This window comes from Eumetopias jubatus, unplaced genomic scaffold, assembly GCF_037043125.1.
Source record: "Eumetopias jubatus isolate StellerSeaLion01/CBP00866 unplaced genomic scaffold, mEumJub1_p1.0 scaffold_1, whole genome shotgun sequence".
Lineage (NCBI taxonomy): Eukaryota > Metazoa > Chordata > Mammalia > Carnivora > Otariidae > Eumetopias > Eumetopias jubatus.
The window spans coordinates 150519807-150538731 of record NW_028274807.1 but is presented as its reverse complement, the minus strand read 5'-3'; the positions used below and the strand labels follow the sequence as shown (position 1 = coordinate 150538731).

Below are 18925 nucleotides of genomic sequence, written 5' to 3'. Positions count from 1 at the left end.
ATCTTGAGCGAGAGGTTCTTCTCACAGGTAGTTACTGTCACCTGAAAAGTAATGGGGCTATAAAACTCTCACCCCAAAGGCCCCTCTGGCAGTGAGAGACAAGAGTTCCTACTGCTGGACTCTAAAACACAAGCTTCAGGATCTAGCTAATTCTTCATCCCAGCACTTACTAATTATCACAATGTGCTGCTTCCTTCTCATGGCAAACCTCCCTTTCCTTCCTGTTTTCAAGAGTGTAAGTCCTGCATCTTTGCCATTTTGTGCTTGCTATGAAATTCCATTCAATCACACCATGCTTATGTCCCCGGGCTTCCTTTGCTGGCCAGGCCTGTCTACTGGGTCCTGCTGAGCCCACCTCGTTCTACAGTCACTCTGGGTCCTTCCCAGATACCAGCTCCATAACGCCCACCTGCCCTAGGAGCATTCACATGTAAGGCATGCCTGTTCTCCCTCAGTGGGACTCCTTTTGATTTTGCTGCTTTAGGCCAATCTACCCCCTGCCCTCTCTCTAAGACTGTTGGCAGCCACTGTACTGGTCCAGCTGATCATCACAGCCTCCCAGCTAGTCAGTCTGCCTCTAATACCCATCTTCATCTATCCTCCACACCAAAGTATTTCTAGAATAAAATATTCAACAGGAAGTGTCACAAGGGTCCCAACTGATCTCTAATAAAGGACATGATACTAACCTCAAAAGCCAGTATTAATAGTATCAATAAGCCTTAATCCAAGAAGCCTTTTCTATTTAGCCTAATGCAAAAATATTTAGATGAAAAAGCCATGAAATAACTGATATTTTAAAATAAATTATCAGAAAAGCCACAACTCAAACTGAATAAAAAGTAAGTCTCCCCTCTCCACAAACGATACATTGTCTAGCTATATATGAATGGCTGCTGACCTCCCCCGACCATGGAGATTACTGTGAACACAGCAGGCATTTTAAAACAACATGGGGTCAAAAACAGAAAGGGAGAAAAACTGCATGAATAGGCTTGCTTTGTGGCCTTGTTTTAAATTCCAGCTATAAAGATTAATTTGGTTAATAAAACTTCTGGCAAAGTTCTGAAACTATTCAGCATTAGTGTGAGTTAGTTCCAATAATATCCTTCACTATCCAAGATAGATTCCACAAGAAAAATCTCATCAAGAAGGGTGCTATATGGGAGCTGACAGTTGAACTACCCAGGTGTGGGAGAGGACAGTGCCAGGAGGACACCGTTTCCAAAATGTCTCTAGAAATCACTGCGTTAACCCGGTCCTCTTGTAATCCATTCCCTGAAGTGCAGAGGCTACTAGAAGCCTCTACCCAGCTGCACCACTGATCGGGACTACTATCTGGGCTCGCTGAGGACTAAGCAATCTCTGTAACCTGGCTCCCCGAGACAAATGCACATCAAGACCGGCAGCGTGCCTGCAGTTGCACTCCTGGAACACAGCCTCCCCACAGAGTGGCCCTGGCCTGGCCACGGTACCTACTCTGCATCTCGATGAACTGCAGGTCAGAGCCGTTGTGCAGGCCCGCCACGTCAGCTGCCGAGCCCTCGCTCCGGGAGCACTTCTGCCGCTCCTCCTCCAGCTGCAGCTTCAGCCTCCGGATCTGAAGCAGAAAGAGAAGGCCGTCATGAGATCCACAGGGCATGGTGGGTCCTCAGCCCCACAAGTCATCCGCCCAGAACCTGAGTGCCTACCACGGGGCCACACTGCCCACATGCTAGCGACAAACTGGGAACATCAGAAGGAGTGAAGTTCCAGGACCAGGTGTCCCAATCAAAGCAGCCCTATTTTATGATCTGTGTAGGCTGGTGGAATGGCAGATCTTGTCAGGGTTTGTCTTAGAATTAGGGTAAATACTGTAGGTTAAATATTTAGGAAACTTAAATATTTTAAAACTTGAAGTCAATTAAATATTAAGTAAATTTAATTAAAATAGTAAGTTAAGTATTAAATATTAACACTTAAATATTAGGTTCAATATTTAGAAAACCTTTTGTATGCAGAAATAATTGGAAATATATTTTTGAGTTCGGCTACAGTTGATCTACCTTATTTTACCCAAAATAAAGGATGTTTATAGTAGCTTATTCATAATAGCTCCAAACTGGAAATAATCCAAATGTCTATCAACAGGAGGATAAACAAACTATGGCACATCTACACAGTGGAATTACTACCCAGCAAGAAAGGGGAAAGCACTACCGATACGTGCAACACGGCTGAGTCTCAAAATAAGCACGCTGTGTAGAAGATGCCAGACAAAAGAGGACATACTATATAATTCCAATTATATAAAATGCCACAAAATGGAAACTAATCCACAGCGACAGAAAGCACATCAGTGGCTGCCTGGAGTTGGGGGGAGAGGGAGGCTCAGGAAGGAAGGGACACCAAAGGACACCGAAACTTCGGAGGGGTTATGAGTATTTTCACCATTTTGACTGTGGTCATGGTTCCATGAGTATTGTTATGGGTTGAGTTATGTCCTTGTAAAATTCATATGTTGAAGTTCTAACTCCCAGTACCTCAGGATGTGAACTTATTTGGAAATGGAGTCACTGAAGATGCATTTAGTTAAGTTGAGATGAGATCATGCTGGAATAGGGTGGGGGCCCCTAATCCAATCTGACTGGTGTCCTTCTGAAAAGAATGCCAGATGAAAAGAGAAAGACACGCACAGAGGAAGACAGATGTGAAGACGCACAGATGCTCCTCACAAGCCAAGGAATGCCACAGACTGCCAGCAAACCACCAGGAGCCAGAAGAGAAGGGTGGGACAGATTGCCCTTCACAGGCCTCAGAGGGCACCAACACTGCTGCCGCCCCACCTTGGGCATTTGCTAATCTCCAAAACTGTGCAGACAGGAAACTTCTGTTCCTCTAAGTCACCCAGTTTGTGGTACTTTGTTAGGGCAGTCCTCAGAAACTAATATGGTAGGTACATTTATTTGTACACTTTATGTACAAGCAGCTTATTCTACACCAGTTACACCTTAATAAAGCTGTGGGGTTTTTTTCATTTGCAAACTGAAGAAACTAAAAATGAATCAAATGCAAAGGGACTCAGGGTTGGGAAAAGACAAGGCCCAATGGAGACAGGAGCCCCGCATACACGGAGAACAAGATCAGGTGAATAGACGCGTACTGATGCTGAGGCCCCCAGTCTGGCCTCAGTCCCCAGAATGCTGCCAGCAAGACTGCTCTCCGCATAAGAGGACTGGGGGATGTCTCCCTGTAGAACTGTCTGCCTAGTCTAGAGTAAAGACCAACATATCCACGTCAAAATTTCCCAACAAAACACCCAGACCCATCAGCCTTACCTATGCTCAGAGCTGCCCATCAGCGTTTTAGTACTCCCCACCCCGCCCTGAAACGTAGGGCCAAACAAATACACACAGAAGAGCATCAGTTAGGAAATAAACTATGCATGTGGAAGGAAACAGCAGAGAACAGTGACAAACTAAATATGCTCTGAGGTAAGTGAAAATATCTATATCCTGGAAATGACTACAGAAACACAAACGCAATGGAAGTATTCAAAGACAGAGTTGAGAAAATCTTTTAAAAGTAGAGCAAAAGAGATCAAAAGGGATGGACAAACAGGAGAGAAACAAAAAAGTTAAAGAGCTGATCCCAGAGGTCTACTGCCCCTTCCTTCAGGAATCGGAGCCATGTTTCCCCGAATGCCTACAACTCTTTTATCAGCAGAGATCTGGGGAGCACGTCAGCTCAGAACTACAGCGGGGAGCTGCCTCTGGGACCAAGACCAAACCTCCCCAGGCCTCCTTCGCCCTTCATCATCGAGGGTCAAGGGTGAGTGTGATGCTCAGAGTTAAGGGGGCTTCCCTAGCTGGGACCCCATCAACAGTGGTCAAGGGAAAGCCTGGGCACTAGGACCAAGTGGGCCACATCCCCACTGGGGAAAGGGCGAGCTCTGCACTGGGAGGAAACCCATGCTTCCCAGACACCTCTACCCTTTCAACATCTGCCTTGAGTTTTCTTTATCCCCATCATCATGTCCATCTCAAAAACAGTCATCCTCCTACACTCTTCCCCAAAGGGCTCTGTACAGCCATCGCCCCCATCTGCACCTCCTAACCCTTCCCAACGCCTGAAACTCTGGATTACTATTTCCCCTCATCCTCATTTTCTTCTCTAAGTGGTCCCTTTACCTAGTGCATTAGCAGAAACCCACTCTCCCCTGAGAAGCCTGTTCCCTTTGCAGCCCTCTGACCTTCTGGTGGTTTCTCCCAGAGCCCTACTACCACTGAGCCTGAGAACACAACACATGACCTGCTTTTTGTGCTGTTGCCCAACTATTCTCCCTCGGTGCTCCCTGAAATTCCTGCTTCCTGACCTCCTCCCCTCCCAATTCCACACAGCAACCACCCCTCACCTTCGCCCCACTCCTTCTTCACCATTTAGCTCCTGACTTGTGCTCCCTCAAGTATAGCCTGAGCAATTTCAAGATTCATCTAGGTAGCGGATTTCTCCTACAACCGATGGCAGTTTCCAGAACACCTCCTCTCCCAAGGACCTTGACGTCTCTCTCTTCTTGCCCTCACTACTCTCCCAAAGTCACGTACTCGATCTCCCACTCGATTAAGTGCAGGCCCTCCATGAGTCAGTCCCATTATCTGCTCTCTAACCTCTACTCCTGGTCTTTCCAGCTCCCTCTCTCAGGAACCCAAATCCCAGTCTTTCAATCCCACTGATATTGCTCATCTTCTTTCCACTGGGCCTTGACATCTTCCTGGATTACCCATTAGCCTCATTACCCACTTCATCTCTGCGGTCATCATTATCAATACTGTCCTCCACATGCCCTCACCTCCTCTGCCCAATTACACTCCCGGGTAAAATCCAACTCCACCCACCCACGCCTGCACCTATGGCCACTCAATGTACAGTAAGTGCAGTCACACAGACCTCGAACATACCATATAACTTACGTATTCATTCCGTCTCTTGTTTATTGTCTGGTCTCCTCCCACTAGAATGTAAGGTCTACTAGTGCAGGGATTATTTAACTGATTTGTTCACAGAAATATGCCAAATGCCTGGAATAGAGCCTGTTAAAGAGTGGAATCTCATTCAACATTTGCATGACTGAATAGGAGTTTCAAAAAGAGATAACAGAATATGGGAAGGGGGAAAACCAGTCAAGAAATTTTCCCAGGATTGAACGATAGGAATTCCTAGAATTGACAGGGGCCCAAACCACATCACTGTGAAACTTCCAAGTAGGAAGGAGAAAGTACGACATAAGCCACCAGAGAGGGTAAAGAGTCACATACAAAAGATGAAAAATCAGAATGCCCTCGAAATCCTCAACGTGCTAGCTTCCATACTGGAAGCCAGAGACAATGAAGCAATTTCTTAAAAAAAAAAAAAGAAAATGATTGCAATGAAGAATTCTATATCCAAACTGTTAATCAAGTAATAGAGTAAAATGAAGCCATTTTCAGGCCTCCAAAGTTAAGAAAAATTTACAGCCTATATACCCTTTTCTCAGGAAGTTACTGGGGGGTGTACCAAAAAGAGAACAAATAAAAAAGGAGGAAGGCCTAAGGCACTGCAAAAAGGGAATCCAACTTGAACCACAGGCAGGGGAAAGCCTAGGTAGCAACGAAGGGCAGGCTGGCTGGGTGCAGACAGAGCGGGCCATGATGTTCCCACTGGGCCAGGTCAGATGCTCCAAGAACTCAGGAAGTGGAACTGAGAGAGTACTTGGTGCATCTGAAAACGCTAAGAGCAGATTTAACTACCGTTGCCGATGCGGCAGCTACACTGGTATTAAATACACAGGAAACCAAGCAGAGGAAAAGAAAAGCCAAAGGATTAACTCCGGGGGAGCTAGAGCTGTGAAGAGGAGGAAAGGTGGCCCTGCAATGTTGCGGGGCTCCACGGCAAGTGGCACTCACGAGCCCTGAGAACACACGCAGACAGGAGGTGCGCTGGGCCTTCACCAGGACGACAGGGGATGGGAAGGGTGTGCGTGCTGGGGACAGAAGGCTAGATGGTCTTCTTCCACAGAAGGATGTCAACAGTGCCTCAGACAGAACCATCAGGAAGCAACGTGAGCGTGTGGGATGGAAATACACAAGAGCAGGACACACGGAGAGAACGTGCTAAACCAATCAGAGTGGCCAGGGGTAAATGTGAGGAGGCAGAGCACGGAACTCCTGTCTTGACAACAAGCGTGGTACCACTATTTAACTCCTTAAACTCCACGTCTGATACATTTTTTTTTTTTTTAAAGAACAGGAAACAACAAAGGCAAAATATGAATTTATCTTTTTGTCCTTCAAATCTTGAGTACTGGTGTTTGAAATAAGCATGTTTCTTTCTTGTGTATATTTTAATTCACTAATGTTTTGCCATGTGATTTATTTAGTCCGTTCAATTAACATTACCTTCCGGTGAGAAGAATGCCTTTACCTGTGATAGTAGCTCCTCCTTTTCTCCAGCAAGTTTTCGTAGCCTGACATCTAAAACAAATGGAAAAGGTTGTAAACTAAATTTGTGAGGATATAATACCAAAACAATTAAAAATTATTCTTGAAATTCAAAAGCAGCATACATTATCTGATAACTTACAGCTTTCAATATCAAAAGAAATGAAGGCTTAAGTTAAAGGTGCTAAGGAAAAGTACTTAATTATTCAACACATATTTCCACACAACGGATAGCTATCGAGGCACTAAATACAACATTTGCTCCCAAGGGCAGTGATTTTCCCCTGAGAGACAAACCAAAGTACAAAGATCACTTCCTTATTTCAAAAATGTGCAAGCAGGCGCCCAGGTGGCTCAGCCTTCGGCTCAGGTCATGATCCCAGGCTCCTGGGATCGAGCCCCGCGTCGGGCTCCCTGCTCCGCGGGAAGCCTGCTGCTCCCTCTCCCACTCCCCCTGCTTGTGTTCCCTCTCTCGCTGTGTCTCTGTCGAAAAATAAATAAAATCTTAAAGAAAAAAGAAAAAAAAGACGTGCAAGCTTTCACCAGCAGACAGACAACTAGAATGCTGGGGTGCTCCCATAGGAGCAAACAAAATCTGGGAGAGAAGACAGGGTACAAAGGGGCCTGGGTGGGGAGAATGGAACAGGGAAAATGAGAACACGACAGGGAAGAAGCAAAGGCCTACACAGGCGAGCGGGGGCCCAACTCAGAGGTGCAGGCAGTCAAGGGCTAATCTGAGGCCTGGCGGCAGGATTGCCAGGGCTTGCTCCTGGCCTGGGGGGAGGGCCGCTGCTTCCCAAGCATGCCGTTAACACAAGCCCCTCAGGGTGAGGAGGACCACAGATGAGTACAAGCAGCAGGCGACATCGAGACAGTGCCTCCCACAACCAATTAGGGTCACGGCCAAATGTTAAGTGCTGGCTTCCCCAGTACCTTCCAAGCAAGCAGGGGAAGCTCTGGGCTGCCCCCAGCCACACACTCAGTGCATTCTCTAGAGCAGCTCCCACTGCCTAGCCCGCATCCTCTGCTATATCAAAGTGCTCTGTTTCTGCAATTCTGTGCATCGGAGAATGTGTTTACTAACTGACAAAGTCCCACTCCTCTAGGAAACCTACACATATATGAAAACAAAAGAAAAAAAAAGTGAGCTGGCGTTAAGAGTATCTGTGCTATTTTCCTTCCTCTAGAGCAGAATTCTTCATGGAGCCAGTGGATGGGCATCTGTGTGGTTTCCTGGGAGAGGTGTTATTAAAGTCTCCAAAGTTTAAATTTAAGAGGCTTAGATGTTAAGAGGCTCAGAAGCCCTGCTCTAGAAAGAACACTCCTCTAAGATCTGACTTCTTGGTCACCTGTTTCTTGCCTTAAGAAATGCAGTAGCAAAGAGCTACAGGACCCTGGGATAAGTAGCAGAGCATAAAACCAGATTCTCCAGGAAGCAGAAACTTAAAACACACCTGGGGAAGTCCCCTACCAGCCCACCGGTTCCTTGGGACACATACACTGGATTCTCTCTTCCAGGAAGGTTTGTATCTAAGTAAAAAAGCAATGTGTATCCACCAACGTGCTTCCATCCAGAGGCCTTACAGTGACCCAGATGCTGGTTTCCCAAGTTCAAGGGTGCCTAAAGACACTGTGCCCAGATTTCTTCCTGTGAAGAATTCAGTTAAACCTCAGACAGCCCTTGTGTTGTTTTTGTTTTCCAAGATGGGCTATGAGTAAGCCGGAAGTCTAGCCGAACAGTAAACCCAAGCCAACAGAGCAGCAACCATGTCCTACCTAGTGGACCTTCTCCTGCAGACTCCAAGACCTGAGCAGCCTCCTGAGACACCACGGTGATGGCTCCAACCACTGGTTCATGACGGACATCACCATTGGGAGTGCCATCGGGGATTATAACTAAGCCATGTTTCTGTGGAGAAGGAGAAAACCCACGGTCACAAAACATGGCCCACATGGCAGTATGCTCTGTGAGGTGACTGTGACAATATGTTTGCCACAGATAACACCAGGTTAGAACTAGTTACATGGAATACAGGTCCGTAGAAGAAATGACTGAAACCTACCAAATCTGCACTGAAGAATGAACACTGGTTTGTCTTCGGGCTGAGAAAAATAACAGGATGAAAGGAAGGAAGACTAAAGCAGTGAGGGACTTGGAACTCCAGGCTAAAGCTAACGTACCTCTCCTGTCTTCACTGTCTCCTTCAGGTCAGCCAGCTCCTCTCTGAGCGTATCTCGCTCATTCCTAAGGCAGGCAATGTATCCTTTCTGTTTCTCTAGGGCCTGGTTTTAGACAGGGCAGCAAGGGAAAGAATGGCACAGAAAAAGAGCAAGTGAAAGAGGTAGCAGAGAGCACCTAGCACCTACTTCAAATAAACAAAGACGAGGGCATAAAAGACAAGGGGGTGGTAAAAGCTTGGAGACCAGCAGTTAGATATGGGAAGAAGTACAAAGTCATATGGATACACATCTCCACAGGAGAGTTTTAACAGAAACTGATTAATCGTGCATCAATTCGTCAAAACATGCTTGTCACATCAGGCAGGAGAAGTGATCTTTCTTTTCCAGTTGATGAAAAAAAAACAGGAAAAGGAAGATGAAAACAGCAGTCATATTAAAGTTTTCCTTACTGACCTTACTACATTTTCATATGGTGACCCAAACAAGCAAACAAATACATTTCACGTTTAACTAAAATTGTTCATTCAAGAACACAGTGAAATTTCTTAACTAGGAAGACTAATTTTATAGTTAAAAAAATTTTAATGGCCCTTGGAAGAAAAAATCACCAGTACACACAAGGTATTTTAATTAAATATTGGCTATAGTGAGTGTTCTCCAAGCAGTGCCACAAAATATTCCTCAAATACCACTTAATTCAAAATAGCTAATCTCCAAAGGGATTCCCAAGGACCTGTGTTTTGTAATTTAGTTAAATACAATTAAGAATCTGGTTTCTGATACACCTTTCTAAATGGGAAAAAGGAAAATAAAACCCTGACAAAATAAATACAGCCCACCTATGGAGTGCCGCAGAATATGGGTTTGGGGGTCAGGCTTTCGAGTCCCGGCACGTACTCACTTACGTAAGCCTCAGATCTCTCATCTGAGTGACAGAAGGGACAACAGCAGCACCACCCCACGTACACAGCGTAAGCACTGCTGCTGTGCGAGTCCCGGAAGGCGCAGGAAAAGCCTACCACTTTCTTTCCACTTGGATCGCCAGCACCACCCCCCCACGCCCCCCGCCTGAATCACAACTGTCAGAGCTGTGGCCAACGGGGCAGAAGCAGACACACGCCTGGGTCATCAGTGACAAATCGGATCTGTTCTATGTAATGAAATAACCCAGAATTCAAAACATACCCCAGGCAGGCAATCTATGCAGACACCTGACGGCTGGACTATTCTGAAAAAGCCTTTCTCTACACAAGTGTTCCTATATTTCATATTTTCTCCCAACAGCCCCAATAGGCCACAAAGTTAAACTACAACAGGTAACTTTCCTCTAGCCTTATGGGGTTAGAAATGAGCCAACTGCTTCATTACTGACTGCTGAGTAGTTGGACAATGTTCTAAATCATTCTAATCTTACCGTGCACCCGAACTGGCGATAAGGGACGCTAGCGACCACCAACCATGTGGCTCGAATTATACAACAGGCACTGCTACAAAGACATATAATCTTGCCCTAATATATTTATATATATATAATTTCTCCCTTATATATCCTGCACTTGTCTTATCCCCATTTCACAGATCAGAAAATTGAAGCTCAGAGGTTTTATATATATTTTTTTTGCCCAAAGTCGCAGTAAGTGACAAAGTCAGAAAGTGAATCCAGTTCTTTTTGGTTTCAAAGCCTTTGCACACTTTTTCTATATCACAGCCCCAAGAAGGCCACAATTATGTTTCCTTACTGTCATCCCAGATGCTGCTGGAAAAGTAGCCTATAAGTAGCCCTACCCCGTACTTACCCAAACTGCAACACCAATATCTAATTTCCTTCCAGCAATTTACATTCACACCATATGGCATGTCTTGAGTCTGCCTTTGTGTTAATCATTTCAGTTTCTAGCATCATGAGGCATTTACCCTAACACTTCAAGCTACTATTACTCCATTACATTAATAACAAATGTTAACATCAGGACAAAAAAAGCACAAGCAATATTTTCCCCTCTGTTGACAGACACTTTAACCTCTGTGGGGTTAGATATTTGTGGGTTATCGGTATCTGCGTGCATAGTTATGCCATGCATCACCATGTATAACCGGGTCAGTGATCACTGCCACAACATGCTCTACATAAACAACACCACTAAATACACAAGATCTTTTAGGAACAGACCAATTTGAAACTAGAAATTCTAGCAAATGCTACAAAATGCCATTTGCTCTTCTTCCTACATCTTATAGCAATGGGTTTTATCTTTGCTTTTGGACTTTTTAACTTCATCTTCCCATAATTATGGACGGGAAAATAAAATACATCCTATAAGTTCTCCCATCTCACCACAAAGTTTGGGGGCTACTGAAATACCTTATAATTGGAGCAAATGTAGTCACACCGGATCTGAAATCCTCTGTAGCACCTGACCATAAAACCGATACCCTGTGTTTGCATTCAATAATAGCTCTTATAGATTTTTTTCCCTGCTTAGAATAAAAACTACATGCTTGTGGAGACCTAAATAATTCTTTACCCCGACCTAACCTCAAATTCTAGTGTCAAGAAGCCTGAAAGATATGTGTAACAGGCTGAATTCTGGGGGCAAAAGGTTATTTCTCCATGTAATTCCATGGGGCCAGAAATATCTTTAGTCAGAATGGGATGGAGTCTCACACGGGGCTATCCAGATACACCAGTCCAGTCCTTTGTATGTGCTTATTCCACATGTAGCCCCCTGGCACTTGGAACTGCTTTAGGGCTACGAGCATGACCACAAGGATCGATGAAGGAGAGCCAAAGAAAACCAAACTCTTAACATGAGAATAAAGGTCATGTTCCTTTATTAAGTTACTAACTTTAAATCTTGAAAATGAAACTGGAGACGAGGGATACGTGAGGTAGTCACTGACTAAATTGAAAATGTGTCTTGTGCGAGTCATGGGAGGACCACACTAGGATGGCTATCAGAAAAACCAGAAACAAGTGCTCGTCATGGAACCCTTGTGCAATGCTGATGAGAATGGAAAATGGTACCGCTGCTGTGGAAGACAGTCTGGATATTCCTCAAAAAACTTCAACATACCACTACCATATTATGCAGCAATTCCATCCCTGGGTATCAACCCAAAGAAATGAAAGCAGGGCCACAAAGGGGTATTTGCAAACTCATGTGCACAGCAGCATTATTCACAATAGCCAAAAGGTGGAAGCAAACCAACTATCTGTTCACCAACCGATGAATGGATAAACAAAATGTGGTACACACGTACAATGAACTATCCTTCGGCCTTAAAAAGGAAGGACATTCTGACACATGCCCGACCACAGTTAAACCTTGAGGACATGATGCTAAGTGAAATAAGCCAGTCACAAAAAGACAAAGACTCTAGGACTCTACTTATATGAGGTACCTAGAAGAGTAAATCCAGAGAGACAGAAAGTAGAATGGTGGCTGCCAGGGACTATAGGGAGGACGACGGGGGGAGCTGTTTAATGGGCAGTTTGGGTTCTGCAAGATCAAAGAGCTCTGGAGATGGACGGTGGTGACGGCAGCACAACAGTGTGAATGTCCTTAATACCACCAGACTCTACACTGAAAAATGGTTAAAGTGGTAAACTTGACATTATTTGTATTTTACCACAATTGAGAGAGTTTCCTAAAAAGTCAGAGGGACCAACTACTGATACACGCAACTTGGATAAATCTCAAGGTAATCATGCTGAGGGAAAAACATAACCCCAGAGGGTTAAATACTTTTTTATTCTATTTATATAATGGTCTTATAATGGCAAAATTACAGAAATGAGAACAGATTAGTGGTTGCCAGGGCTTGGGGAGGAGTAGGAAAGGTAGTAGATGAGGCCATAAAAGGGCAACAGGAGACATCCTTTGTGGTAGTGAAAATGTTCTGTATTTTGCCTATAGCAAGGTCAGTTTCCTGGCTGTGATACTGTACCATAGTTTTTGCAAGATGTTCCATTTGGGGAAGACTAGATAAAGGGCATACAGGACCTGTCTGTATTACTTCTTACAACTGCATGTGAATCTACAATTACCTCAAAAAGATTTTTTAAGTTTAATTTTTTTAAAAAGCCAAAGGAACACATTATTATATACCATACAGAAAGAAGATAGCCACTTACTCATTCAACAATGCCATGAATATTTAAAAGTCAAATAACTTGTCTTAACTATGAGCACCATCTTTTTGGTAGAAAATAAATTTTTGTTTTATTTTGAATAGCTATTTTATTGGACTGAGTGGTTTGGGGTTTTCCTATGGCTGATCCAAAATAATCGGTGTAAATACTAAGATAATTATACAAAATAGAAATCATGGACCTACAAATCATGGACAATAACATAAAGAAAATTATGTTAAGGTCCTAAAAGAAGACCATTCTAGTGACCAGACTTTAACTAACCTTTACAAATGACCTACTTTGTGCCATACATTTTTTTCACATCTCATTTTAAATTCCCCAAGTAAAAATGTAAATAAGATCAGTAGTTCACAATCAAAATTTCAAAACTCAACAGTTGTTATATTCCAGAAGGCTCTTCTAATTTTGGGTGGAATTTTAGAAACTCAGTATTTAAATATTAAAAGCTCTTAAGAAGTAATTTTGTTTCCCATGTGTTTATTAATAAGAGGATGGGAGGTGGCACCCGGGTGGCTTAGTCGGTTAAGTGTCTGTCTTCTGCTCAGGTCATGATCTTGGGGTCCTAGGATCCAGCAAGTAAGGCCCCTGCTCAGCGGGGAGTCTGCTTCTCCCTCTCCCTTTGCACCACCCCCCCAAGCTGGTGCTCTCAAATAAATAAATAAAATCTTAAAAAAAAAAAAAAAAAGAGGATATGTCCTTGGATGTATGAAAAGAACTAGATGCGAGAACCCTTCCCCCCAACAATGAAGGCTATGACCCAGAAGACTGCTCATCCAGGCATGTCTATCACAGGTGTTCTTGGGGATCTTTGCCAACTTTTCCCTACACCACCTAACCTCAAGATAACAAAACTTTCTGTGTTCTGAGGACAAGGGATTCCTTCCTTCTCTCTGCTTCCTCGGCCATAGCCCTTCCCAGACAAGGTAAGCCTCTGGCAGCTATGGCTGTGTGGCACCCCCAGTGCAGGACAGGGAACAGAGAGCTCACAGCGTGAGATGGGGCGCATGTCAAAGGGTGACACAGGATGAACTGGTGGGAATTTTTCGAGCCTCCTGTGCAAAAAAAACACTGAAGACTTTCCTTATCTGGGCCCCCGCTTTGGGGAGTCATGGGGTTATAATTAGAGATGATGTCATGGTTTGGCAACTCTGGCAAATCTTACATTCCTATCCACTTCCGTAACTAAATTGATGTTAATCTCTTCCTATTTTATTCACCAAGGATTTATGGGAGGCTAATTACTTGTCCTCCACCCCCCACTCACTGTTCTCTTGCTTCTCATCCAAAATTCTTGCAATGTAAGAATATCAAGTTTACCCACAGAGTTTGAATTAAATGCCTGTGGCTGCTTCTGGATGAGAATCCTGGGGAAATAAACTTCCCTAGAAAGTTCCTACTTTGTAGGTTTCACAAAGCCCAGAGTCCTGCTAGCAAGAAGAGTTCTTTCCAGGCACAGTATCAAGTTTTCCCCCTGGAAGTTTTTTTCTGTCTTCTTTTTATTCCCATTTCAGTGTATAAATGCTCAAAAATAACCAAAAGGACAGATTTTTAGGAATCTCTAAGTTAAATTATATTGGTCTATTCCTCATCGATGAGCTTCAGACCAAAGCCCAATTTCATTTCATACCCTAATGTTTTTATCTTTCCAAAGAAGTGTCTCCTGGAGGTCAAACACCTCTTTTGTCACGGTGTCTATTTTCTGCTGCATTCGCTGATTCTCCTGCAGAGGAAGTGGGGAGAGAAGTAATAAAAGAGCAGAAAGAAAAAACGGAGGGGGTCAGAGGGAGGAAAAGAGAACAAAAAATAAAGCTGATAAAGAAACTTAACAAAGGGAGAAAGAAAGTCTGTGCTCAACAGGCAAAGAGTTACTCGCTAAAGGGAAAGATGACATCCAGTGTCTTGGCGACAGGACTCCCGCTGGCTTGCCACAAGGGAAGCGGGAAGAACAGCTCTGTGGCAGCAAGCCAGTTAGGGTTTGTGTGTACACGCAGCTCCGTGTGTGTGCTCTTCCTCTGAGAACTGCCTTTTTTCCAAACATGGAGCAACTTACATTTCTAGAGAGGGAAATTCAGATTTGCTCATGAACACATGATCCTTAACACAGAGAACAAGCCGTAGTTTTAAACTTTATTTTCTTAAGCAGAACTAAAAAATACAAGACATATCTCAGCTTAATCATTTTGAATTTGTTAGCAGAACCTACGACAGCAAGAATATCATGAATTTGAAGGAACAGTCATATTTTTATTTTTTTAGAAAAACTAGAATTCAGCATGTAGCAATTCTTAAACAACAAGGCTCAATTTATACCCTTGAATATGTAACAGGTTTTCTTTTAAGAATTATTGGTAAATTACCATTTCCTACTTTTCCTACTTACACATTTCTTACCTACTTTACCGTGAAAGACCAAAAAGCATTATTTTGTCATATTCGAGGTTTTTGAGTTACACATACGCATGGGTATGAACATCTAAGAGATGTTAATTCTAAATGGGAAAACTCCTAAAACTAAGGTCTTTAAAGTTCGCACTATAGCACCCTCCGCTTTTAAAGAAACCACAGTGCCAAGTTATGGGAATCAAGCATTACAATTCCTCTTAAGCACAATCATCAAATTAAAAACTAAAACACTTAACCAATTCTAACTTAAACTACTAAATCTGAGAAGCAGCTGCCAAAGCAGTTTTATTATTCTTTTGAAATCAAAAGTGGGGAAAAGTATGTATCTTAATTAGAAAAAGAAATAGCAAGTGGCTGGCATATAGACACAAAGAACACAAACGGACAAAAAAGGAGAGGAATTCTCATTATTTTTAAATACCAGGAGGATACAAAATTTAGATAATATGCTTTCATGCCAAAAATGGAAAAACTAAGACAACTAACTTCACGTGTAATCTGGTATTTTCAAAGGGTTATGTGTGTCTGCATTTAGCATTCACAAACTGAATCTGCAGGCTACATTCAATTCAATCATTCTCAAGAATGAAGAAAAGTTAACACAAATCCACAAATAGAAAAGTAGTCATTTGTTTTCCTCTAGTAAATTTTTTTTTTAAAAGTCATTTACAGGGTGAGAAATTAAGTGGGGCAGGGAAGAGAGGAGAAGGGAGGGGAATAAAGTGGGGGCGGGGTGGGTCCTGAGCGACAGGAACGTGGATGAGTATGAGTGTGGTGCGTGTGGTGCGGGAGGCATCTCCCAGGGATCAGGAAGAACTGGCCTTCCTGAAATAACTCCCCCTGTCATCAACATTAAGTTAACATAAGACACCTTTGATAACCACAGCATGCCAGTGTGCAAGAGCCCTTCCCGGCATACTTATAATACACGAGGAAAACCCTCCTCAAGAGGAAAAACCACATTTAAAGAAAAACAGAGATGCTCACAAGGTAGCAGGAACAAAAGGACAATAAATGCTTTCAAAGATTTCTTGGTGGACCCCACAGCTTCACATTCCTAAGGATGCTGCCAACACTGGGGCACTCAGGGGTTCCTCCACCAGCACAACCTGCCAACCTCCAGGTTTGCGTACAGAAGTTGTCTTTCTTGCCTAGCTCTTTTCCTTTAGCTGCCGCAGAACAGATCTACCTCAGTGAAGAGCAAACATCTAATTCCCCAAGAATGCTGTCCCAGCAGACAGCATTAACTACATTCCAAAGAATAATGGTACTCATAATTTTTCCTTTTGCCCATCTCCTAAGATATCTTTAGGAAACAATGTGCTTAGGAATAAAAGATAATTACAAAGCTTTTGCTATTACAAGGGGGAATGTTTATAAGGTTGGTAGCATTAAAAAAAAAAAAAAGGTTGGTAGCATTAACTTTTTAAGCCTGACTTTATGTTTCATGAGTGTGAAATTTTAGGGTACACCCAAGATGAAGAGACAAGGAAACTCTGTGGCATTTTAACTCCCTTCCCTCCCAACACACACCAACCCCCTTGTCCCATTCAATGCATTTTGTTCAAAATTAAGTATTTCCACAGTTCATGCACATACCTCAATGAGCTCATCTCTCTGTCGAAGGCCTTCTTTAAGTTCATCCATCTTATGCTGTAGCACACTACACATATGTTTCTGCCTTTCTAACTCCTGTTAATAAACAAATGATACAGCTTATACAGATAATGGCACACAACAAACTGGCACATCTACAATATAATAATACAGAGGCTAAGACTGACCTCCAGACACATACTTGGACTTCCCATGCATAATAACTTAGAAAAATTCTGTATTCAATGGAAAGGTTCAGAAAATTAACATTTTTCATCTCCTAGGAGTATATAGCTAGAAAACCCAGACTAATCAATGGCAAAGTTACTGAGAACGATGAGAAGACTTAATAAAGAGGTTACAAAATTAACATATAAAATCCAATAATCCTCACAAATATAAATAAAATCTAGAGAGAAAATATAATAAACACAATATCAAAAAATAAAATTTTTAAAAACACACATGTAAACTTACAAGAAATACCCAAACTCAGTATGAGGAAAATCATATAAAATATTCCTGAGGGACAGAGAAGTAGGACCAAACAGAAAGGCACACTATCCTGGATAAAAGGACGTAGTATCATAAAATGTCAGTTCTCCCCCAAATTAATCTATACATTTAATGCAGTCCAAATAAAAATACCATTACGCTTTTTTCTCACCAGAGCTTGACAAATTGATTATAAAGTTTATTTGGAAGAAAAACATAAGAAAAAACAGCCAGGAAAAAAATAATGATAAAGAAGAAAGCCAGCTTCACTAGACGTAAGGTCAATATAATTAAAACAATGTTTGTAAGGGCTTTTGAATACAGATGAAAGGAGAAGAGAAAATCCAGAAATACACCCAGTTACATGTGCAAATGTACTAAGCAAAAACAAAACAAAAAGATCATCTCAAATCAATGAGAAAAGATAGTTTTATGTAAATGAGGCTGGAATAACTGGATATCCAAATGGAAAAAGGAAATTGGAACCACACCTCACACTATACACCAGGACAAATTTCAAATGGATTGGAAGTGTATGGAAAAAAGAGAGAAAAAAAAAGAGAAAAGGAAAGAAGGATACAGTTACTTGAGAAAAAAATGAGTGAATTCCAAAGAGTAGGAAAAAAATGTTACTGAAAAATGACCTAAAAATCCACCAGCAAGAAAGGTAAATGGGTAATGTTAGACTACATAAAAACTTTTGAATGGCAAAAGGCACTCTAAGCAAAGTAAAAACACAAATGATAAACTACAAAAAAAAAACCCCTGCAACTTATATCAGAAACAGAAGGTTATTGTCTTTCTATATAGAGCCTCTAAAAAGAAAAAAACAGTAAAATAGTTAAGAAATGGACAGTTCACAGAAAAAGAAAAAGAAATCACTCTGAATATAAAAAGATGATCGTACTAAAAGAACAATAAATTAAAACTGTATGTCTCACTTAAACACTAGTAGAAGTCCAAAAACTTGACAACGTATTCAGGAAAATACTGTGGGGATGGAAACAGGCCCTCTCATACATTCTGGCAGGAATCCAAAACGGTATAACTAATACAAAGGGAAAACTGGCAGTATCCAGCAGAATGAGCATGCCTTTTGACCCAATAAACCCCACTTTGATGACTCCCCTGGCTATCCTGGCAAAAATGCAAAAAGACTTATGTAGTACATCATTTTTGCAGCACTATTTTTAACAGCAAAAGACTGTAAACAATTCAGATGTCCATCAACAGGGAGCTGGTGGAATAAACTATAGTACATGTGCACCATGGAATCACTATGGAGTAATACCAAGGAATGAAGAAGACCCACAGTCATAAGGTGATAAAGAGCAAGGTGTCAAGCAGTATTTATAGTATGCTACCATTTTCTAAGAAAGGGGGGATAAAAAAACATATATTTGTATATACTTTTTCAAATACCAAAATATATCTATCTTCTTAAGTTAAAAAATGGAAGGATAAAGCATTTAATTTAAAAAAATCCCCTCAAGAAATTGGGATGAACAGAGATAGAAGATTGACTTCTTTGTTGATTTCACTTCAGATACATGTAGATATCTTATGTAACTGTAAAACAAAATTAAATTCAAAAAGCAATTCCTGATGGAAGCAACCCAAGTGTCCACAGACAGATGAA

At 42.2% G+C, this 18925-nt stretch overlaps 1 protein-coding gene across 8 annotated transcripts in view; it reads right to left on the bottom strand.

Moving 5' to 3' along the window:
• LRRFIP2 (LRR binding FLII interacting protein 2) overlaps positions 1-18925 on the bottom strand; it is a 107570-nt gene that overhangs the window by 3014 nt on the left and 85631 nt on the right. For 7 of the 8 annotated variants that reach the window (XM_088026753.1, XM_088026756.1, XM_028107126.1 and 4 more), the window contains 4 exons: positions 16795-16887; positions 8232-8364; positions 6439-6488; positions 1480-1600 (listed from right to left, as the gene is read on the bottom strand). In XM_088026753.1, coding sequence (XP_087882879.1) covers positions 1480-1600; positions 6439-6488; positions 8232-8364; positions 16795-16887 — 397 coding nt within the window. Of the gene's footprint in view, positions 1-1479; positions 1601-6438; positions 6489-8231; positions 8365-8636; positions 8739-14419; positions 14513-16794; positions 16888-18925 lie in introns of all 8 variants that reach the window. The other variant, XM_088026764.1, reaches the window with a different exon arrangement.